Consider the following 23,637-nt stretch of genomic DNA (forward strand, 5'->3'; position numbering starts at 1 on the left):
TGTTGCCCAGGTTTACTTAGTGGTGGTCATGACATCCCTGTGCTGGCTTCACTGGCTTCATTTACAAAACTTGGTGTCTTGCTGCTGCTGTTGGTCAAAGTATTGATGTAAAGCAGCTGCATTTGATGCTGAGAGGGAATCTAGAGCAGCATAGACATCTGCTCTGCTACAGCCTGGGGAGCAGCTGGAGCTATGGAGAGGCTGGAGTTGTGAGGTGCCAGGCCCTGCAGCCCAGTAGGGCCAAGACCAAGGAGATCAGCCGGTGCTTGCAGTTGGGCAGAGGCCAGCTCCTCAGGTTGGTGGGAGGAAGAGGTCATTGGTGGGAGAAGGATCTATTTCTGGGCTTTCTTCTTTCAAATTAGCTTTGTTAATTCCAAAGGAAAAGCTGGGACCAAGAGCAAGCCTCTCCCTGGTGGATTATTCCTCCTCCTTACAGCCTCCTTGCCTTTAGGGGGTGAGGGTGGGTTTGAGGGCTTGGGGATGGATCAGCAGCAGCTCTTGTCTGGTTGCACAACCTTTATAGCCATAGACTCATTGACCTATCATTTCTGCAAGTTCCAGTGCCAGTGCTGCACTTGATGCCTTGCATGGAGTAGCTTTGCACAGCCAGGCTCTCCCAGGGGTCCTACAACAGAATCCTGGGGGATGCTGGGTGGGGAAACCAGCACACATATGGCCTCTGAGAGCTATTGGTCTCCACCACGCATAGCAAAGCTGTAGAAGGTTTATAACCAAGATATTCATAAGTACCTGGACCATACTGAGCAGCAAGGAAAAACAGACTTGCCCTTACCAAGAACCACAGGCTATTCTCATCATAGTCCGGTGAAGTGCCCTGCCTTTCTCCAGACACGTTCACCAGAGGGCTGGCTGCCTGCTGTGCTGCTGGGCAGTAGCAAGGTTGGGGCTGGCAGGGATGTGCCTGGTGCAGACCCTGACACAGTGCTGTGCAGAGACCCTGCTAGGAGGCATGGGGAGAGAATGCTCTGACACCCAGTGAAGCAGGGAATGGGCCAGGGGAGATGTATATCATCTATAAAGTTTGTCTCATAAAGATATATTAAAAAATATTATATATTCTACAAGCTGCACAATAGTGTTGCTTTAAATTGTGGCCAATTAAACATATTTTTTCAAATAATAAAAAAAAAAAGTTGTATTTTTTATAACAGTGCTTTGTGAGGGGGATGATTCGGTTTTGTGTTTATAACTTTAGCTTAAAACTTCATTTGTCTTTCTCGAGAGACCTGGTACAAATGTCTTGCTCTCCTAGAATCCGATCAAAGCCATCTTGGCCTCCTAAAGCTGCTGCATGTCTGTAAGTACGATAAGGCTTTGGGTGCCCCCTCCCAGGTCCTGGGAAAGGATTGCCATTTTGGTAATGCTGTCTTCCTTGCAGAATAATCTAGAAAGATCAGATTTTCCTTCCGGTGAGGGAGGCAGGTTGGCTGGAAGGCATGTCACATGTTCATCCAGTCTCCTGAAAGAGGCTATAACATATTCATGTAGAATAGTCCCAGCTGAACTGGTTATGTTTCTGTGACGAAAGACTGTGTTTATGGTAGTTACTGAGAGAAGAAGGGTGGTTAATGACCCCCAGATTCCCAGAGCAGCACTTTATACCCCCCATCTATGCAGGGTGATGGTCTGCGAATTGGCGGAGTATCTGGAGAGTGATTCAGGCCATGAGCTACCAAAGCAGTTAAACGCTCGCCAAGTTTTTGAGCTGACTCCCTGTCTCATTGGTTCCCATCTAAAATGCTGTGTTTATTCAGGACATTAATCTTGTAAAAGATTTATTGCAAGTAAAGAAGAGCAATGGAATATAATACGAAATGGGTTACCTCCACCAAAAGAGAGTACGATTGTGAAAGATAAATGGAGAGACTTACTTTGTGATAAACTGGGTATTATCCAAACTTATCATAGGAAATGTCCTCTTCTTCTAGCTCTGCATGGCTCATAAAATAATGAATTATAAATACATTGTTTTCTGCCAACTGCGGTGCTCAGCATGGTTAGCAAAGATTACAAATTAATAAATGGCTGAAGCTCCACGTAGTGGAAGGGAGTTTGTTCTTTGTGTAAGTTGCATTGGCTAAACCTCAATGCTCACCGATATTAAAGTGGAGAATTAACTCAAAGCTGGTGAGACAGCTCCTGTCTAACGCTCACTGTGCATTTTAATCCTAAATGAAAAACATAATTGCTTTGCTTTTTCCTTTCTCCATGAATAACATTTTCAGCTGATGGATTTTGGTTTACTTTATTGCTTATTTAAGGTCCAATGTTCTTTGCTTCCATTCCTTTTCCATCCCTGAGGACAAATGATGCAGTGGAGGGGATATTTTATCACTCTCATAGATTGCTTGGACTTGACTTTCCTAAAAATGTGCAGGCGACTTATTTTGGCCACACAGTATGTGAATGCAACAGTGAAAATAGCCTTTGTTCCAGAGGTCTCAGTGAGGATGGAGGGTGTGTGCATGCAAGCAGGCACGTGAGTGTAAGAAGTCAAAGTTGAATAATTCAAAATAAAGAGCCTAACTTGGAGGGGAAACTGGACACTCCTCGAACTATCTAAACAAGCATCTCAAGCAGTTAAGAAACCAAGCCAAAGGTGGTGTACAATATTTGGTGACGGAAGATAATGGACATTTTAATTTTAATGATTAGGCCTTTGGGAATGTAATTGTATGATTTTTTTGCCCTGTTTGCCCTCCAAACTGGTGAAGCAGTTGGCATGTGCTTAAGTCTCCAAAAAGTACACGTGCATTGAATTGACCAAGTACTGGATTGCTGTTATTCATGTATGAGATTACGTACAATCTTTGGAAAAATTGAGCCCTTGGAGGCTTTTTCTCCCCACCCTTCACTTTCTTGCAGCAGTTTCAAAATGTACCATTTTGCTTTCACATACAGTTTAAACACAAGCAACAACAACAACAACAACAAAAAGGAAAAAAATAGAACTTGGCATTCACTTGTGTTCCATTGTGGCAAAGTTGCTTCAGATAATCTTGATAACTTTGTGCAGAAGTTCATTGCCATGTTCGTACAGACTTGCTGAAGTTTTTCTTCTGGAAAATAACCTGCAGTGATATCCTATGTAAAAGTTACAGCTTCTACAACCATATTGCTGTAGAAATGTCTGCCCAAAGTGGGTGTCACACACGCTGCGTGTTCCTCTGTGTGGGAGTTGTTTGCGTTGGCTGTTGTTCATATGGTTCTTATTTCTGTATCTAATTTTTTAAGATCAGTTATGCATATCTTTTCAAAAGAAAACAAGAGAACAGCCCATGGATTAGAAGTCTTTTACAAATAAATTCGCTCTCAGCAGCTGGATGTATGTCAGTGGTACAGGAATTTGCAAGTCTTTGCTTTTCTCACTGTGGACATACAGCTAGATTTCACATACAGGAGTTATGCTCAAATTTCTTTGCGAAAGAAAATGTATGTAAATGTCTATTTTATATAAAAATTAAGAAAAGCGAGTGGTGTGCCTGGCTTTGTTCTGTTGGCTGTGAGGTCAGTCTGTTCCTTAGGAGCAGCCACAGGTAAATTCTCCTGGAGGTGGAAAGGTGTCTGTTTCTTATTCCAGTTGCTTTCCATTTTACTGCCCAAGGAGTCAAAGCGATTGCTCACAGAGGGGCGGCTTTGCAGCACATATATGTGCATCTGGCCATATAAAAATACTTCAGCAGGCATTTTTTGGAACTGGAACATGGGAAAAGTCGAGAGCTGGCGCTTATGCAGTGTCTTAGTGGTTTGGACACATTATGCTGACATAAGCTCTTCATGTCAGGCTTTACACATCTGTCAGAAATGTATCAAACAAAGCCTGCAGGGTGTAAAGAGAAGAAATGAAAAGGAAAAAGAAACTGCCTTTGTTCTCATTCCCTTCTCTCTGGAGGACGTCCTCAGGTACTCCCCTGTGCTCCCCTGGGGCCAGAGTTCTCTCAGGGGATATATGATGGTGACAAATAGCACTGCTGGAAATGGAACTGGAAGAAAATCAAAAGCCCTGAAAACAAACCGTAGTGTTTTCTGCCATCTAGGTGTGAGCACAACCCTCTGTAGCACAAAGGGGAATTGCATGCTTACTTTGAAGACATCCTGTATGTCCTGGGATTCTCCCAGATCTGGACAGTGCATTATTTCATAATAGAGCTTGCTACCCAGCACTCCCTGCCCAGGACCTCACTTGCACTGATGGAGTACTTATGGCACACACTTACAGCCTCTTTGTAATCCCCATGCATTGCTTTGAAGAAGCTGCTGGATGGGAGGGAGATGCAAACACACCACCATGCCTTACAAACACATCTGTCAGCCCACATCTCCTCCTACCCCCACTCTGCTCTCCAGTCCCTACAGGAGTGCTCCTCCTGGCTGGCTTGGGAGGGGAGGCAGGGAGCCCATGAAGTGAGGAATATGGCTGCATCACCTTTTCCTGCACCAACAAGAGAGTTTTGCTTCAACAGGCAAAGACTGAGGTGACTTCAGGGCTGGTGGTGGTGGTGTGGGAGCTGTTACACCCTGCTTGTGTCCCTGATGGCACAGCACTAACAGGAGAGACCAGGGAGCCAGTGGCTTCCTGCAAGAGAGCCTCCAGACCTACATGATTTGCAGCCCTGCAGCCTCACCTGCCAAAGCTGGTTGGCCCATCGCCTAGTACAGGGGCTTGTTAACTAGGAGGAGGAGGATTGTTCTGATGTGTGGCAGCCTGGACTCAAGGTTCCAGCTTCAGGTGCTTCCTTGGGTCACAGTGGCAACTGGGCTCCTGCTGCTGCTGGTGTCCTTACTTGCTCGGTGTGGTGAGTCTCATGCTGGGGCATAGGGGCTGCAGGGGAGTATGCCCCAGCATGGAGCTATAGCAGTGAACAACACCACTGTTAATGCTCCTATACCAAAAACAAGTGACTGTACCCAGTCAGCTTCAATAAACCGCCTTTGGTATGCTCACCCCAGCCAGCAGATTGGGCTCTACCTCTGCTGGCACTGAAAGTTTTTGGTACCCTCTCCATCTAGGTGCTGCTCACCATGGCCCTCCCTTTGCTTGCAGCAGCAAATGGGTCTTTCCCCACTCAGGGTGCTCAGCTGCACTGTGGTCTCTTAGCTCTGAAAGAAAGAGAAATAGATTGGTCCTGCTGGGCCTGCTAACTGGTGATTCTGGAGCAGTTCACTAAGGGAAAAATCTAGGAGAGCAGTATTCTTGAATCCTTCTTATCTTTCTTCATGCAGTGGCTAGCATATCTATAGCTCCCCATTTGCTCTCACATCTATATAAATAATTATTTCCTAGAGGCACTTTAAAGAGGGGAAGACAAGCATAAGGCAGGTTGAAAAGGGAGGTGGGAAGAGTGTGGATCTTCGAGCAGCTTCACCCTAGCAATGAAGCTAGTGCCAAAAAGATCTGCCCAGCTGGGGCAAGAAATGGAATACCAGCTAATTGCCATTCATCCCATCCTGGTTCATTGTGATGTTGGTTCTTCTACTGTTGCTACTGCAGTTTCTCTTCCCCGCCCAAGGGTATGGTGTTTTCTCCGTTATTTACCACCTTAATACACTCTATTTTCTACTCCAGCAGTAGGATTGCTGCTATAGCAATAATCACCGCGCTCTCTTGCCAGAAGAGCCAGTCAGCAGCAGAGGCTGGGGAGAGCTCGGTCCAGGTCAGTGGCTTAGAAAATTGTGTCTGGTGTTGTGACTGAGCTTTCTGTGGTAGTCAAATGCTTTGAGGCCAACGGTGGGTGCCTGAGTGACACAGCAAGGTGATAAAATGCTGTATGGGAAGGGAGGGGGCGAGAGGCTCAGAGCCTCTCTGTAGCCACGATGCTGTGCAGGGATCCCCACAGCCTTGTGATGGAGGGTCAGTGGTTGCTGCTGAGTCTTGGGGCACTGCTGTGCAGTAGGAGGAGAGATGTGGCTCCTCAACTCACTGGCACTCGAGTACAGCAGTGCAAATGCCCGTGGGGCTCTCCTTTGCCACTGTCCTGATGGAAAGAGTAAGTGTGAGCATTCAAGGCTGTGCAGAGGATGTGGCCCAAAGCCAAATGAGAGCAGATGGGCAATGCTGTTGGTGACATTTTGGATCAGGCTTTCTCTCCTGGTGACTCCAGTGAGTTATTTCAGGCTCTTGCCTGGGCAAACATGATGAGTGCCTCCCAGTTACATTGTTTGAAGGGCAGGGAAACAAATCATAGAATTGCTCAGGTTGGAAAAGACCAATTAAAGATCATCAAGTCCAACCACAACCTAGCCAAACTACCCTACCTTTAACAACCCACCACTATATCATGCCCCTGAGAACCACATTCAAATGGTTTATAAACACATGCAGGGATGGTGACTCAACCACCTCCCTGGGGAGCCTATTCCAGTGCTTAACAACCCTTTCTGTAAAGAAGTTTTTCCTGATATCCAACTGAAACCTCCCCTGGTGCAACTTGAGGCTATTTCCCCTCGTCCTGTCACCTGTCACCAGTGAGAAGAGACCAACCCTGCTCTCAGTGCAATCACTTTTCAGATACCAGAAGAAAGCAATGAGGTCTCCCCTCAGCCTCCTCTTCCCCAGACTACACAGCCCCAATTGCTTCAGTTGCTATGAACTTTTATCCTGGTCTCCCACCTTGGGACGGGCAGGTGACCCCTCCCCTTGGCTTCATACCATGAGAAACACAGGAGCCAAAGTGATTAACAGAGTGACTCTGGCTGGTGCACACACAGCCCAGCTGAAGGGAATGCAGGAAGAGATGCTGTTCCTCTCTCCTCCAAGGAGGCAGAAACCTGAAGCTGGGGCTCTCTGAAACCACCCAGCCCACAGCAGCAGGCCCCTGGTGTGAGTGCTTACAGTTGGCTCCTTGCTTTGTGGCCCTCCATGTGCAATTTGTGCTCCCACATTGTGCAGCTAGCGGTTTTAAACACCTTGCCTCTGTGCTGGTCAGTGCACCTTACACCCTACTGAGTGAGGATGGCTGGGCTTTTCCCTTTACACTTCTTTCCAGGAAATTGGATCACCATGCATCTATCTCCTGCTGCACAGTTCAATGAAGCATCTGAAGCTTTATCAGCTCCAGCCATCCCTGGCTGGCCTCGCTTCAAACTTTTCCTGTGCTTGTTGCTCGCATTTTTAAGGCACAGTTGATGCCAAAAGCAATGTGAGAAAGCTTTGTCTCCTTGCAGTGCATTTCAGACCAAGCCAAGACTGAGTGCTAGGTCAGCTTGATTCAGAGATGAGCTCTTTCAGGATGACTTTAGCTGCTCTGGTTAAGCGCCGCAAGGCGCTGCTTAGATAAGGAAGCTTTGAAATCATGTGCTTTGAATAAAGTCAGGCAGCACCATTATAATCTGTTGCACTTGTTACTAAATTTTCCTACGTTCCAGTTGCATTCTGTTAAGGGTAACTAGGCTACTGGATGAAACCTGAAATTTATCTTATGATTGTGCATGCACACACATTGTGAAAGTACCTCACAGGAGACCTCACTTTTCTGTACATCTTCTCATCAAGAAATGTAATTTCTGTGCATTTTCATGTACCTACATATCACTTGAAGCTCAGGCTGGAGTCAGGAGATGCGTGATAGCTGGGAGCTGTTCTGTTAATTCCCTATCTGCAGAATGTCTGAGGTGACACAGTTGAGCATGAGAGATCTGCCTCACAGCAGCACTCTTCTTTCTATTGTTTAAACAATCCTCAGAAGTGGACTTTGTCCCATCTACCTGAAGAACCCGGAGAATGTTCTGCCGCTGGGGTTCTACTCTCGGATTGTTGGAGGGGGAGAGACAGTGCCTGGGGGGCAGCCCCAGCAGATCTATGGGGCACCACACTGGGTGCCTCTGTCCTGGGCCTCTGTCCTGGGGGAGCGGCACTTCTATTTTGCATGTTGCCAGATCAGTCTCTGGCAAACAGTTTTTACCACTTCCTTCTACCCAAAACCCAAACCCTACACGTGCAGCAGGTTGGAAACGTGTGCAGGTGGTAGCATGAAGGGCAGGAAAGCCTTTTAGGAGGGAAGAAAGGGCAGTGTGCTGGGTTCGGGTAGGTTCCTCTGGATGCCTGGCTGGTGTTGAACTCCAGGAATGCTCTTGCAGGAGTAAAAAAGATGAGTGGGACCTGTGTGAAGTCTCCTCTGTTTTGGGGTCTCCTAGGGTTTCATTCCCTTCAAATACCTGCTGGGGCTGAAGGTGGAGGCTACAGGTCAGCCATAGATGGCTTTTCTAGGCTGGGCAGATCTTTGATACCTCATGTTGGAAGGAAATGGGAGTTACCTCATCTCAAAACATATCCGACACTTCCTTTGAAGGGCCTGCATTTCTGAGAAAGAAGGAGCAGCAGTGAAGCTTCCTGGTAAAAGCAGCCCTGGCATCTGTCCTATTACCCATAGCAGTCACTTTGGTTTCTGTATTTTTAATGCAAGACCAGCTTTGCTAAAGACCTCTTAATGGGCAGGGGAAATGATATAAGTGACACCTTTGCCAGCCCTTTTACAATCCATTATGCTGTAATTGCAGACCAGTCCACTTCACATCTGCTTCTTCTTAATTTGAGCAACACCTCTGAGGACTGATGTTCAAGAATGACAACAATAAAAACTGTAACGTGCAAGATGAACCTTGATGGCAAAGCACATCATTGTTTCTATTGCCAGTGCTTCTGCTCTTAGCTGTTGTGCTGCCCAAGCTTATTTCTGTGTTCCCAGAAGAAAGGTTTCCTTAAATGAAGAAAATTGTTAATTATTTACTGAAAAAAGTTGAAGCAAAGACTTACGGTGAACCCCCTCTGCAACTTTCTGGGGCACTTGTTGGAGGCCCCAGTTGTCGATTTTCTATGTGTTGGGTAATGCAGCTCTGATAGGATAGCTGCCTAATTGCTGAAAGACATACTGAATGGCACCTTGACTCTGCTGGAGCTGATTGCTCTCAGTTGAACTGTGATGTCATATTGCTTATCAAATATGCAGAAAAAGCATAGAAGGCATACTCTTATTTAACATTACATGGATCTATATAGTGAAGCTGCCCAAAAAAACTTCCTAAAGTTGTTAAATGTCTGCCTCTGCTTATCTCCTAAATGCACTGACAACAAACAGAGAAGGAGGATTTATGGGGCCAGAATGACTCTGATGCTCAGTTCCCATTGCTTTTAAAGTTTTGCATGTGGTTATGCCCTGAGGGGTCCTCTGGTGGTGATGGGTTGACTGTTAGACTAGAAGGTCTTAGTGGTCTTTTCCAAATTTAGTGATTCTTAGTGATGGTAAGATCCTGGACTGCAGGTAACAAGGTCTGAGCTTGGTGTTTCAGGGCTGAAACCAGCACTGAGGTTGGTGAGGCCCAAGGCAATAGCCACTGTATTCTCCCCATCCAGGCTGGCTGTAGAGGAATCTGCTGGGACATCTTCTGGCAGCTCCATATGGCCGTGCATGAGCAGTGGCTCGATGGGCAGCAGATGAAACAAGCCTGTTTATCAACTTAAAGCGAAGTGCAGCTTTTCCACTGAGATCACTGGATTCTCTGCATGGCTGCTGAAGTGAAGTCAGCCCAGCTGGGAGTCCTGTGACTGAGGGCCAAAACCAGTTCCCAGCATAGTAGCGTGTTTCAGGGTTGCAGCACCTGTGCCTTCATGGGAACTGGCAGGAAATATTTTGCATTGTGGCAGCAACTCCTTCCCACATAGTGTGGGTTTTTTTTTTTTTTCAATTAAGAGATTTCAGAAGAGCCTGTTGGCAACTGTGGGGATGTGTCACCTGCAATGGGTGGACAGGCAGGAGTGTCCCCATCTCATGTGTCATTGTGCACCTCTGGTTTAATTAGCTGTGCTATATGAGCTGTGATGTGGCTGTTCTACGCCTGCAGCTCCTTAAAGCCTGCTTGCTTCTGCATGCAAAGTCTTTGGAGGTGATTTTAGGGCCTCAGTGTTAGGGAAGTGATGTGAGCTTCATCTCCCAGGTTTTTAAAAACAGTTCCCTGAGCTATATACAGCCATGCCAAGATGCAGTGAACTGGTCATGCCTGATCGTAGCCATTAGATGACAGATCAGCCAACATAAAATAACCATCTGTCACTTCTCATGCTGGCTAGGCAGTCTGAGCTGAGGTAGTTTGACTTGGTGGTGGTAGCCTTGCTTTTCACCTGTAATGGTAGGAACCTAGGAAGTAAGACCCAAGAAACAGTTGTTTCAGAACTGTCTTGATCCAATTATTGGAGGAGCTGGTTCAACATACGTATAGCTGAAGGAACATTAAGGCAGCAAGAGGCCAAATGCTGTCAATGGATCTGTTACAAATTCTGAGCAGCTAAGGAATGCAGGGAGGATGGGGAAGTGAGTGGTAGTATAGGGAAAAATCCTAGCAAATGGTTTATAAAGCAGGGGATTGTCAAGACCAGGGATCCAGCAACGCCTCGTTGGTCTGTTTAGGGTGGCAGCAAGTTGGTCAGCAACATCCAGCACTGGTCCTCAGGGAGGAGAATGATGCACAGTATTTCCCAAATGCCGTGCTGTTCCCACACTGTGTGAGACTGATGTGGAGGCCATGTGCTTTCCTGATCTGTCATGCTGTTCCCCACCTTCCTCTTGTCCCCTTTCCAAGTATTCTTCTGCTGAAGTCAGCATTCAGAGGCAGCTAACTCTTCCTGATCCCTCAGTGAATTTGCCATGCCTCAGTGCAAAGCTTATAACACATGACTAACTTCAGTTTGTACTTCTAATTCTTAAATACCTACGTGTGGCTTCAGTGTTCTGGGAAGAGTCATAGAATCACAGACTGGCTTGGGTTGGAAGGGACCTCAAAGGTCATCTAATTCCATCCCCTGCTGCAAGCGGGGCTACCAAAGAAAGAGAAAATGGGAAAGTATGGAGCAGTGTGACCAAAGAATGTTGTCTGTACCTGTAAAACAGATGTCCTCCTGGAAGTACCGAGTTAATCTGTGCGCCCTTCTTTCTGCAGGGGATGAAGTCCAGCCTGTCTCCCTCCCCCACATGGGTGAAGACTTTGAGTCTGGGATGCTGTACATGGCCAGTGGCTGGGGCAAGGTGTCTGAGGGTGAGTGAACTTGCAGGGACCTCTGGTCACTCCAGAGAGAAAGGGTAGTGCATAAGGGAGAGGAGGCATTTTGTTTCAGAAGCAGAAATACAAGAAAAGGAGTAGTTTGATTCTCCACCTGACAGGATACACCTCTCTTGTCAGGGATCCTCTGTTTGTGAGAGGACTGTTCCCTGGATGAGATGTACAGATCAGCATTTTCCTGCAGCACGGGACCTTGGAGCTCATTAGCAAAGGTTGTGCTTCACAGTACTACTGTGCATATTAATGTGTGGATAGCTGAGCCTTGTGCAAGCAGAGCTGTCCCTACAAGGTTCCCTTCTACTTAAGAATGAATGATAGACTCTAATGGAGATGAAAATGCCTGAATCTGTAATTTCAAGGGCTACTCCTGGTGATTCCTTCTCTAAAAACCTTCTCTTGATCCCAGGGTGCAGTGAAGCAGTTGGGGCAGTGACTGCTCCTGTCTCTCCCCAGCTCAGCAGCACTTCCACGTCCCCTGTGCTTTGGGGCTCATCCAAACATGTCTGTCACCCCTATTCCCTAGCAGTCCTCCTAGGGACAGCACATACCTGTGGGATGTGATGGGGGAGTGTGGTGCAGACAGTGCTACCAGGAGGCTGGGAGGAATGAGATACCCTGTGTACATACAATAGGGTGGTTCTGGAGGGCCCCTTGGCTGTCTGAGGGCCGATGGCACCTGGACACAGGTTGGTGTGGTGCCCAGAAGTGCTTTTTTCTCTCCTATCTATTCAGCAAAACGGGGACTAGCATTGTCCTTTTGCTCCACCCACAGCATTTCTCTCTAGTTTCAAGTTGATGCATCAGCAGCAAAGCATTTTTATTATTTCTTTACCTTTATGGGAGAACCAAATGTTGAGGTAGACATGTCCCCATATGGAAATCCCATGTTAATAGCAGATCTGACCTGCAGCAAGGCGAGGAAGGTGATCCTGCCCCTCTGCTTTGCGCTGGTGAGGCCTCAGCTGAAGCAGTGCATTCAGGTGTGGAGTCCTCAACACAGGAGAGATGCGGACCTGTGAGAGCATCCAGAGGAGGGCCACAAAAATGATCCAAAGAGATCCAAGGGATGGAATATTTTCCCTATGAGGTAAATGTGAGCCAAAGCTATTCAGCCTTGGGAAAAGAAGGCTCTGGGGAGATCTGAGAGCGGCCTTTCAGTGTCTGAAGGGGGCTATAAGAAGGAAGGAGACAGATTCTTTAGCAGAGTGTGTTATGATAGGACAAGAGAAGTAGTTTCAAGCTAAAAGAGGAGAGATCTAGGTTGGATTTAAAGAAGTATTTTACAGTAAGGTTGATGAGGCACTGGAGCAGGTTGCCAAGAGAGGTGGTGGATGCCCCATCCTTGGAAACACCCAAGGTCAGGTTGGATGGGGCTCTGAACAACCTGATCTACCTGTGGGTGTCCCTGATCACTGCAGGGGGTTGGATCAGTTGGCCTTTAGGGATCCCATTCAACTCAAACAATCCTTCCTACTCTGAAGGAAAAGCAGAAGGCTACTCAAGCTGATATGTTCCTGGATGGATGCAGCCCTTCCAGTTGGGAGAAGTAACCCAGAGTGCTGCATATCACTTCTGCCCTAATAAAACTCCCTTTGAGTGCCAGCCAGCTCCAGAACCAAGCTGTGGTTGTGCTCCTATAACAGCATGCAGGATTGATGGGGGTTATCTCCTAATCAAACACAACTTTGATCACATGTGGGAAGAGGTGTGCAGCAGTTGTAGTGACTTATCACAAGTGCCTTTTATAGCTGGGCACAGGTCTGGGGGCTCACTGCAGGCCACTCGAATTTTTCTGTACAGATGATTACAGTGCTAATGCAAGTCATTAAGGAGATGGCGATATTTCTGTCACAGCCATCAAAGTCGAGGTATTAAATAATACCCAACCCATTATGGCTTTGCTAAAGCCCCATAATTGTTACTCTTTCAAAAGGTTTCTGTCTGCAGCTGAGTATGGGCCTGGTAATTGGGGAAAAAATAACTGCAAGGAGTAGGAGCTGCGTGCCTACAAAGTGACTGCTTTCGCCTGTGTGAAGCAGAGCTATTGGCATCCACGTGGATCAAATGCCCATAGAAGATCAAGGACAGAAAGTTATAAAAATTGTGCTGAAAAATAAGCTTGGAACAGCCACGTCAGCTCTTAGTAGGCTGAGTGAACGCAGGCCTGCTGTATTGGCAAGACAAATGCTGAAATGCTGGGGATTTTTAAGGAGGACTTTAGGGAAGAAATTGTGTGCAACCTTTAGAGTTTTCTCTCAACTTTGTCAGGTACTTCTGGTTTGACAGGACTGTGCCTGCATTGGAATACCCTGTACAATGCTTTTCTCTCCCTAGCTGCTGTTCAAAGCCCCTTTCCTATGCTGGAGCTGTGCAGTCTCCAGGGCTTGCTGGTGTTTGGAGAAAGTGGCCGTGTTCAGAACAGCTACCCTGACAACAGGTATCTGCCTGAGCAGCCAACTGCTGCCTTTCTCCTGGGCACCCACCAAAGTGTTTCCCATGGCTCAGAAGCACCAACTGCTGCTGGCAGTGTCCAGATTACAGCAGCGATGCAAATTCCCCTGTGCTTGCTGGGCAGGGTAATGGGAATCCTCTCCACAAGGAAAGGATGACACAAAGTCCATTTGTAACAGAGCTTGTGTCTGGGCTGTGCACACAAAATGGCTGTGGCTGGCTTGACATCTGTTGTGCCCTTTGTGGCTCATCCATGTCTGTGTCAGCTTGCACAAAGAAGCTTTCAGCTCTTGCAAGAGGCACAGAAATGAGATAACTGGGCTGGCAGTGTCAGTAGCACAGCACTAAGCTATTGCTGCTGTAAGGAAACATTGGTCCCCACCTAGTGCTGGGCAAATTCACAGCACTCCTCTGCACTTCTCGGATGATAAAGAGTGTAGTTGGAGATACCAGCTGTCGGCTTCTGGTACTTGCTTGCAGAAAAGTAATTACTGAAGGTTCCCAGTCCAAGGTGTGACAGCTCATGTCTAAGCTCAGCCATTGAGATTCATGCCTTTGCTATTGTTTTCTTCTAGCCCGTGCATGTGGAATATAACATTACCGGAGGAGAAAACAATACTGATCTACTTCACCAAATTAGATGTAGCGTACCATGTTGGATGTGACTGTGACTATGTGTCCCTTTACTCAAGCAGAAGAGAGGCGATCAGTAAGTCTGGGTGCTTTAGGGAAGTGAGAGGCACGGGTTCTGATTTTTTTAATTAATCATCATGAAGAACAGCAAATCTAGTTGGCTTTGAGAAGCCCTTTTTATTGCATGCTATGAATCTGACAAGCTGGAGGTGATACCCAAGTGGGGCTGAGGGACATAAAATCATAGAAGCAAAGAATCACCAAGGTTGGAAAATACCCCCAAGATCATCCAGTCCAACTGCTCACCTATCACCAGTATTTCCTTACTAGACCATGTCTGTTAGTACAACATCTAAACATTTCTTGAATGCCTCCAGGAACAGTGACTGCACCACTTCCCTGGGCAGTTCATATTTGTCCTGGCATCTAATGTAATGTGGTGGCCTGAAGTGTTTCAACAGTGTCTTTCAGCTGTATATAATTCACCATGCCCAGCATTCCTTGTCCCTCCCATACCTGTTTTATTCCTATGGACTATGGATAGCAGAGTAAGCTGAGTGCTTATTCTTGCTTAACTGGTGCATAGCCAGGTGACTTTCTGATGTGTTAAGCATTGCCAGCAGGCGTGTTGGAGAAACAGCTCAGAAAGGATGGTTATTTGTTGGTTCCAAACTGTTTACGTGGCCCAGGAAATGTACAGATTACTGAGTAACTGTAGAGGTGAGACCAAAAGAAGCAGCCTCTTGCCCCTCTCTAAGGTGCTTTAATATTGAACTGATAGAGAATAAATATTTCAAGCAAATACTGACTACTTCTCTCCTCTCAGTACTAGTGGCAGTGTGCTGTAATAACCCATCATCCGTAGTCCACAATTCATCCTCTAGGAGCACTCAGTTCTTCATATGGTTGTTTTGGACGAAGTCCATTCTCCAGTTTTTCTCTACAGCCTCTAAATATTTTATAGGTAGAGAAAGCTGAACAGTGTCTGCATTTAGCATGGGCTGACAGCTTCACAGAGGGATCTACCTTAATGAATCACTGTGATATTTGCCTGAATAGTTGCTATGACCACCTCTGCCACCAAATCCTTGTCTCCCTCAGATAAGGTCTGTGGGGACATGTTCCCAGCCCTCTGCTGGGCCACCATTATGTTTGTTTCTGATGGGAATGATGCTAGCTGTGGGTTCAAGCTCGCCATCATGGCTGTCCATAAGGACTCTGAAGCAGGTGAACACACCTACACTGTAGAAACTCCTACCCTTTCCTTTCTGACCCTCTTAAAATAAATAACAAAACCCCCCTAACTTTAGTGTTGGTGTGGTTTTATTAAAAAGCACTGTGTACTGTCGATCATTAAATTGTCTCTGTTCTCTCTCTCTGTACTGTAGGTTTGGGCTGTGGGAGTGTTGCAATACTGGTGGAAAAGAGAAAGATTGATGCTGCTAATTACCCTGGCTTGTATCCCAGGAACGCGAAGTGCCACTGGCTCATTGAGGCTCCAGCAGAGTATGCTGTAAAGGTAATAAAGGAGAAACTGCACTTAAACCTCTGCACTGAGAATCATTCAGGGGAGTGATTCAATAAAATCCTGCCAGAAACATCTGTGACACGCAAGAACATAAATTGTAAGGTTTCTAGGTCGCTGACTCTTTACTGGGCGTATTTTGTCAATTAAACGTCACCTCTGAACCAGTGTGCGGGGCTGCTGTGACTGTTCTAAGTGCTTTAAGTCTGTTGGCACCAGTCTCATCACTACATAGCTTTATCTTGAAATCCAGAGCATTTGAAGGCAAAGAAGAGGTAGAGACCATGTTGTGAACAGCCAGCTTTTTCCTTGTGGCAGTGCTAATAACCCCAGGCTGTTCCTTAGCCCCATACCAAGCTGTTTATTCTTGTGTGTGGGCAGTGTAGTGATGGTTCCCATACATAGTACCAGCATATCTCTTTAGTTTTACTGCACATCTCTGTTAGAGTGCAGCAAGCATCCAACTGGCGTTGTTCTGTGTTGTCATCTTATGTTGTTTGGAACATGTTTCCCCCCTTCTGCCTTGGTGAAGGGGTGGAAAAACAATGTTAAGCCTCGGGATGCCCTTGGGTATGAAAAACTATTCTTTTGGTTACCACTGCTCTGTTGGTGTTAGGTCTTTTGGTCTGGATTAAAACCAAAGCAAACAAAGAAAAAGCTCTTGAAAGAGCATTCTACAGGGGATACCCTTCTAAAGTATAAGGCTTGGAGTGTCCCAGTAGAGATAACAGGAGAAATCCCTTAAGGCGAGACTTAGGCCAGATCCATCCTCTGCAGCTGTCTGTAGCCCCACATAGAGGAGCAGTCTGCACTATTAGGTCAAGACTGCCCACAGACTGTTCTAATGCAAAATGTGACTCGCTTGCCAAGGAAAGCCACACTGGCATTCCTAAAAGTGACTTTTCTCTAGCCCATGGTTAAGAAGGTTAAGTGCTTCAGTTACTACTCCATTCTTGATGATTCCCTCCTGCTTGTTCTCTTCACAGCTGGAGTTTGAGGACTTTGCAGTTGAACTTAGCCCAGGCTGCATTTACAGTTCAGTTGCTGTTTACAGTGATGAAGAAGATGAAAATGAGTTGGGTGAGCATTAATACTTTCAAAAATGGAAATCCTTGTGGAAACAGGTGCCACATCACCAAAATATGTTCTGTTAATGTGATATCACAGGAAGAGTGGTGTAAGCACTTCTATCTTGCCTATCACGGCCAAGTGTACCATTGGCACAGGAGATCCCACGTCCTAGTTGAGGCATTGCTTTTCCAAGTTGCTGGATGGTGTTGAGGGGCTTTGTACAGGACCATGCTCATGTTCTGCTGCAGAGCACACTACTGCTCTGCATCTCTATCAAAGGAGAGAGCAAGTGCAACGTTGCTCTGAGTTTCATTAAAAAGACAAATGTTTAAAGTAAGGCAGAGGAAAAGCATGGTTGTCAATTGGTGTCTAATTCCACTGCAATGGATGTGAATTCTTTATGAATTCAGCTAATTTGGTTGGGATTTCATTAATGAAAAAAATTGCTAACCTGAGGCATCTCTTTCCAATGCTTTCAGAAGGAAATATTTTCTTAATTCTTCACTTTCTATCTGCTTCAGTTTTATCAACATAACAATCTTTAACGAAATAAATGTTCTTAATTTTCTTGAATATATATTTCCAGATGTTCCTCCTGCTTGAACAAAAAGAAAGCATACTGTAACACCACAACTTCTTTCAAAAACAGTTTCCAGGCACAACACTCACTTTAGCAGAGCTTGATATCTATTTTTAAGGTGAAAAGCAATCTGGCACTCAGAAGTGAAGACTGAGTTGAATTCTGGCTACATCTTTACAAGCCTATATGTGAACCAAAAAAACAAAGTAGGGTGATGAGATGTCCAGTTCTTTATACCAAAAAATCTGGATCAGAGGCCCAAACTGTCCTGTATTTACAAATGATCTTTGGCAAATTGCTTCTATTATTTTCCCATCTGTTTTGTAGTGGTAATTTAGTTGCATATGTTTACCAAGTGCTGAATGAATATTAACATTACAACTCCCTTGAAAAGAAATCTGCTTTCCATTGGAAATCAGTGTGTACTTACACGGGAGGGGAGAAGGCTGGCAAAATCAAACTTGTAATCTTCTAGGGGAGAATGTCAGCATTCCAAAGCATTTCACTCAATGCTTTCCAGTTCAGTTTTGCTGTAGGAAATTCACATTCTTACAGGAAAGCTGCTTGGGAATAGAGTACAAACTTCCTGTCCAGCTGCAGCAATGGGAATTCCAGATGCTGTACAAAAATGGTATGTTCTCCAAGGGAAGAAGAAACTTCCAATAGATGTGCTGTGGGCACATCAGCTTCACAAGTAGATCATTCAGGAGAAATTCTGCAGGTACCATCACAGTGGTGGCAAATAGTCCTCAAGCAAAGGTTCTTTGTGCAGTGGAAGGCATTCACACTATCCGTTGTAATTCCACCATTAGAAAGCTGGGATTATTTTTGCATGTCTGTAATATGTTTGAAGGAGATAAATTCTGTCTGATATTTCTTGCTGATGTCACTGACTACCATTGTCATACAAGTTTTTCTTCTTAACAAATCAAGAACTTTTTCAAAAAGTGATCAAGTCCAAAAGTTTTATGTGTTTTTTAGAAACCTAGGTTAGCTAAAAACACAAGTGCTTAAGGGGTATCAATTCTCATCTTAAAAATACATCTTGTTCCTTCCTGCAGCTAATCTCTGTGGATTCTCAGCTCCCAAACCAGTGCTGAGTCCAGGAAATACTATGCTGGTGCATTTTGGAAGTGATGGGGAGAACAGCTTCAGAGGATTCAGAGCCCATCTCACTTTTATTCATTCAGGTTAGTAGAAAGATGCCTGCTGTGTCTAACAATGTCTGCACCATTTGCATCTATTCTTAGACAGCCAAGCCTATTTTTTAACCTAATCCTGCTCATTATGTCAAGATAATTTTAAAACAGAGTAACTGCTTGTGGCAGAGCTGTCAGCCCTGAATAAAGGAGAAGATTTAAGGTTGTTTTTTTCTTATGTCTGTCAGGGAAATTAGATGACTAACTTCTAATATCTGAAACAAACAGCCTTGTTAATGTTATTATTCTGATAACTCCCACTATCAATACAAGCTGGGGGGTGTAAGGATGGAGCACAGCCTTGCTGAAAAGAACCTGGGGGTACTGGTGGATGGCAAGCTGGGCATCAGCCAGCAATGTGCTCTCACTGCCTGGAAAGCCAACCATATCCTCGGCTGCATCAAAAGAAGTGTGGCCAGAAGGGTGAGGGAGGTGATCCTCCCCCTCTGCTCTGCAGTGGTGAGACCTCACCTGGAGTACTGCACCCAGATGTGGAGTCCTCAGTACAGGAAAAACACAGACCTGCTGGAGTGCATCCAGAGGAGGACCACAAAAATGATCCAAAGGACAGAACATCTCTCCTACAAGGACAGGCTGAGAGAGCTGGGGCTGTTCAGCCTGGAGAAGAGAAGGCTCTGGGGAGATATGAGAGCAGCCTTTCAGTATCTGAAGGGGGACTGAAAGAAGGAAGGGAACGGACTCTTTAGCAGGGTCAGTTGTGACAGGACAAAGGGGAATGGTTTCAAGATAAAAGAGGAGAGATTTAGGTTGGATATAAGGAAGTATTTTACAATCAGAGTGGTGAGGCACTGGAGCAGGTTGCCCAGAGAAGTGGTGGATGTCCCACCCCTGGAGACACCCAAGGTCAGGCTGGATGGAGCTCTGAGCAACCTGATCTACCTGTGGGTGTCCCTGTTCACTGCAGGGGAGTTGGACCAGATGGCCTTTAAGGGTCCCTTCCAACTCAAACAATTCTATGATTCTACAATCCATTTGAAAATATAGTCATAGAAGAGAGTCACGAACCTGGGACCTAGTCTGCTGTCACAGCTTTCTGTTTTCATGACTGTATGCCAGCTGCTGCTTGGCGAGATGAATAACATCTCTCTTAGAGTGGGTGTTTTTGAGGGGACAGCACATCTATTAATCTGACTAAGAACTAACTCTTACTTTCCCTCTTGCAGGTCTGAAAGTCTCTCCCCCAGTGTGTAAGAGGGATTTTGCAGCGAGGCAGGTTCTTGTTGATCTCAAATCCTTTTGTGCACTATTTCCCGGAAAGAAAAGTAATAAGGAGGTAACCAATCTTTGATTTCACATGCATGTGATATGCTCTCTTTATTCTGGCTGCATGTGCTTCCTGTTGAGTTTGGGGCCACAGAGCTAGAGGGTGAGAGAGAACTTCTTGCAGTTCCTGAGCCTTATTTTCTCTCTTAAGTGCTAAACTCCTTAAGATTCAAGCTTTCAAGTGTCTGTTTTTCCTTCTTACACCACTTCCAGACAGGGCAAATTTGGTGTCTTTTGCATCTTTGACCTACCTATATCCACTGTGTAAGGTTATCTAGAAAAACAAGAAACTTGCCTGCAAATGTGCAGCCATTTTTCTGTATCTTGCAGACATCCGTGGCCTTCCCACAGTGGTGTTATTAGGGCTGAGTAGGCCTTTCCTCACATCTGGCTGCAGCATGCTGCTCTGAACCTCTTTTGAGACTACCAGTGTGATGGGGTTGTCATCAGCCCCATATCGATCCTGACAGCTGCCCACTGTGTGCCACCATGAGTGTGTCCAACTGTTGCCTCTGCTCACGCTGTGTGTTCCTCTGGGCTGGAGAGAAAGCAGCCAGAGAGCTACAGATTGTATTCACATCTCTGAAACTTCCCTTCTGCCCTTCCTCCTGTGAACAGTGTTTTGGGAGATAGCAACGACTTTGTCTTGCCTCTGAGATCTGTTCAAGTTAATTGGACTATCTGTGATCAGAGCTGTAACAGAGCCAAAACTGATGCAATGCATTTGTTGTGGCGAGAAGCTCTTGCTCGGCAGTCCTGGGAATAAGTGACTAATTAGAGAAGAGCCAGAAGGGATGTATGACTGCTGAATAAGGAAGCTGAACAATTGACTATAAGTAGCTCCAATATGTTTGCTCTCATTATACAGATCCAAGAAACCCTGACTCCGGACTGTGACAGTAGACCATGATAGAGCCCTAAAAGATTCAACAGAACAGGTAAAAAACAAGCAAGAACGTGAGAAATGTTGTCTGTGATACATTTGTCCTTACCATATTTCTCAAAAGAGATCTGGGTACACAAAGAAAGCTGTCTTGGCAGCAAGGTAAAATGACTGGTGGTAGCACAGCTTCAGCAGTGAGAAAGGAAGTACAGTAACTTGGTCTCACTGAGGCAACTTACAGCTTCTGGAAGTGTATTTTATACCTGGTTCTTATTACTTGTGGTAAAGACTTAAAAATCTGGCAGATGACTGAGTGTCCTCGATATCTTACTCTCTTGGTGCTGAGCAATATATCTGTCTATAAAAAGGTTGCTGACTTTTCTCTTCTAATGGGGAGGAGGAAGAAATACATGTGGAAAAGAAGTGACTCACTCTAAAAAAATTATTGGTTTGTATTTGCACAGCTTATCACCTTGTATTTGCACAGTGCTACAGTCAGCCATCTCTGTAGGCTCAGGAGATCTAAATAATGTGTCCTGGCAATATTCTCAACTGAAAAGTGAGGGATTTCCATTTGAAGTCCATGCACCTTATTTGTTTCTTTTTAATGAGTTTGGTCATTCTTTGGGATTTTTCCCTCCTCCTTTATAGGTATGTGTTCAGGATGCACTTACAGGGCAACTTGTCCCTTCTTTGCCCTGACCCTCCAATGTACTGCCTCTCCATTTGACACGGTGAGCTATGACTCTGACATTGCCCTGATGCAGCTGGATGTCCCACTGGAGTGCACCACTGCTGTGAGACTGCTGTTTCTGCCCAACAGCCCTGAGATGTCGTCTTCCTCTTCCCTCTGCACTGCATCTGGATGGAAGAAGGTAGATCTGATTTTTGCATGTTGCTCATTATCAATGGAATATACACTTCCATCTCTATTCTATTCTTGTGCCCAGACCTAACCTAGAATTATTCCCCATGATGGTGGGAGCTGAGCTAAGCAACTAGAGGGGAGTGTTCCTGAAGGTGTCTGCCTACAAGCATTGGTAGGTCCCCTGGGAGAAGGAGCTGGCCAGGACAGAGAATGGCAAGTAGCAAATGACAGCTAAAACTCCAACAACCTGCTGTCCCTGAAATGGACACTGCTTACGTGAGTGTGAGGCAGCCAGTCTGTACTGCAGATGCAATGTGCGGTGATGCTAGGAAGTGAGATCAGGAATTGTAGTATTGTTTCTCTGGACAATAATGTCCGTGATGCCTGTGGAGAAGAGGATGTTCTTCACTTGCACATTGAGTCCTATCTCTTCCTAGTGAAATAAATATTTCCTAATTGTAGCTGGTTTGGAATCCCTTTCAAGGCGTGCTCTTCAAGATAATCTTTGAAGACTTGAATTGTTTTTTATTACAGCAATGTCCAAGATCTAACTACTCTCTGTGAAATCATGAGGCAAGCTGGTAAGAACAGCTGAGTAAATAAAAGGCAAAGTAATTTTTATCGAGGTGCTGTCAAGCTAAAATGCAGGTTCTGCTCAATATCACAATCTTATGGTAGGGTGCTACTTCACGTGTACAATAGAACACAACTGACTAATGCCTTTTGATTTTCAGCCTGCGCTCAGTCTTCATCAATACTCATAAGCAAACCTTCAAATCAGTCTCTTGATTCCAGATCTAGATTGAGTTTCATCACCAGCTGTGCCCTGTTCTTGCACAGAGCATTTCTTGGACAAATCTGAGCTGTGACAATTCTCCTCTCAAGTACAGCAATGCAGAGGCCAGATGAGGTAACTGCAAGATCCCTGTCTCTTGGTTCCTACACTTGTTCTGGTGGCCCTTTAACTATAGCTCCTTTGTGGAAAATATTCCATGCATGTTGAGGTTTTGTCTGATAGACTTTAAGAAAGCAAAATCCAGGAGGCTTCAGTGATTTCCAGCAGAAAGTCCCTTTTTCTTTCTCTTCCTCGTGGCTTCCCCCTTTAAAAAAAGAAAAAGTCTAGTAGAAATTGTAATGGGAGTTTCAGAAGCATAAGTCTTGTATTTAACACTTCTGTCTCTTAAATGGAGTATTACACTTGGACAAATACCTTTCTCAGTAAAACCAGCTGCTGCTGAAAATTCCTGCCAGACCCATGCTTTGATAGACAGGGCAGTCTGGGACAGCACTAAACTGAACTTGTGGATGTGAATATCTAGATGTTCAAGTCTGTGGGATAAATTTCTCCAGAGAAAGTACTAGAGAAACCATAATTTATAATATGCATTGGTGAATAAGGACTTATTTCATGGAAGTGGGGAGTTTCTTACAAATACAGAGGCCCCTGTTCTCAAACTGGGTGCTCTCTTACAACTGAAATGAGGAAATCAAACCTTCATAAAGTGCTTTATGTGATCCCAGTGCTGTCATACCACTTTCCTTCCCCAACCCACTCTGCTTCTCTTTCCCAGCAGTTTCTTTCCTCCCTAGGTCAAGATGAACGTGGCTTTATAGTTTCGTTGGCAAATGGAGAAATCAGCTCCTCCACCACATTTAATCTGACATGATTTAAGAGACTTCAAAGGGCCATCAGATAGCTTCAAGTTCTCTCCCTTCTGTGTTAAATAAACGGGTTTGTCATTCTAGAGAAATGTTTCACTTCGGCCTTTGGCTCAAGGTAGCTGCACTGGGAAACTGCTGATGCAAAACATTTGTCTTTCAAGGCTCTGTCCCTCCTCTTTCCCTGTCTGTGCACACATACAGCCAAGAATGTAATTCTCCACTTGGTGAACAGTTGGGATTGTCCCACAGCTTTTCTTGGTAGACATCTAATCCTGGACAGTTTTCATGTTTCTATCCTCCTTGTGTTTTATTATATTACAGAAAATTGACTTAAAAAAAGACTTAACTCTTTTTTTTCTTTTCTTTTTCTTTTTTTTTTTTTTTTTTTTTTTTTTTTCCCTGTAGTGTGCT

At 45.3% G+C, this 23,637-nt stretch overlaps 1 protein-coding gene across 1 annotated transcript; it reads left to right on the top strand.

Annotated features, from left to right (window-relative positions):
* The first annotated feature begins 10,856 nt into the window (after nucleotides 1–10,856).
* On the top strand, nucleotides 10,857–20,723 carry OVCH1 (ovochymase 1). Its single transcript, XM_090137885.1, has 9 exons — nucleotides 10,857–11,046; nucleotides 13,339–13,507; nucleotides 14,097–14,230; nucleotides 15,256–15,381; nucleotides 15,543–15,673; nucleotides 16,666–16,759; nucleotides 18,392–18,520; nucleotides 19,714–19,823; nucleotides 20,682–20,723. The coding sequence occupies exons 1-9, from the start codon at nucleotides 10,857–10,859 to the stop codon at nucleotides 20,721–20,723; spliced, it is 1,125 nt and encodes a 374-aa protein (XP_089994011.1).
* The last annotated feature ends 2,914 nt before the right edge of the window (nucleotides 20,724–23,637 follow it).

The sequence above is a fragment of the Phasianus colchicus genome, chromosome 1 (genome assembly GCF_987193195.1).
Source record: "Phasianus colchicus chromosome 1, bPhaCol1.hap1.1, whole genome shotgun sequence".
In the NCBI taxonomy this organism is placed as follows: domain Eukaryota; kingdom Metazoa; phylum Chordata; class Aves; order Galliformes; family Phasianidae; genus Phasianus; species Phasianus colchicus.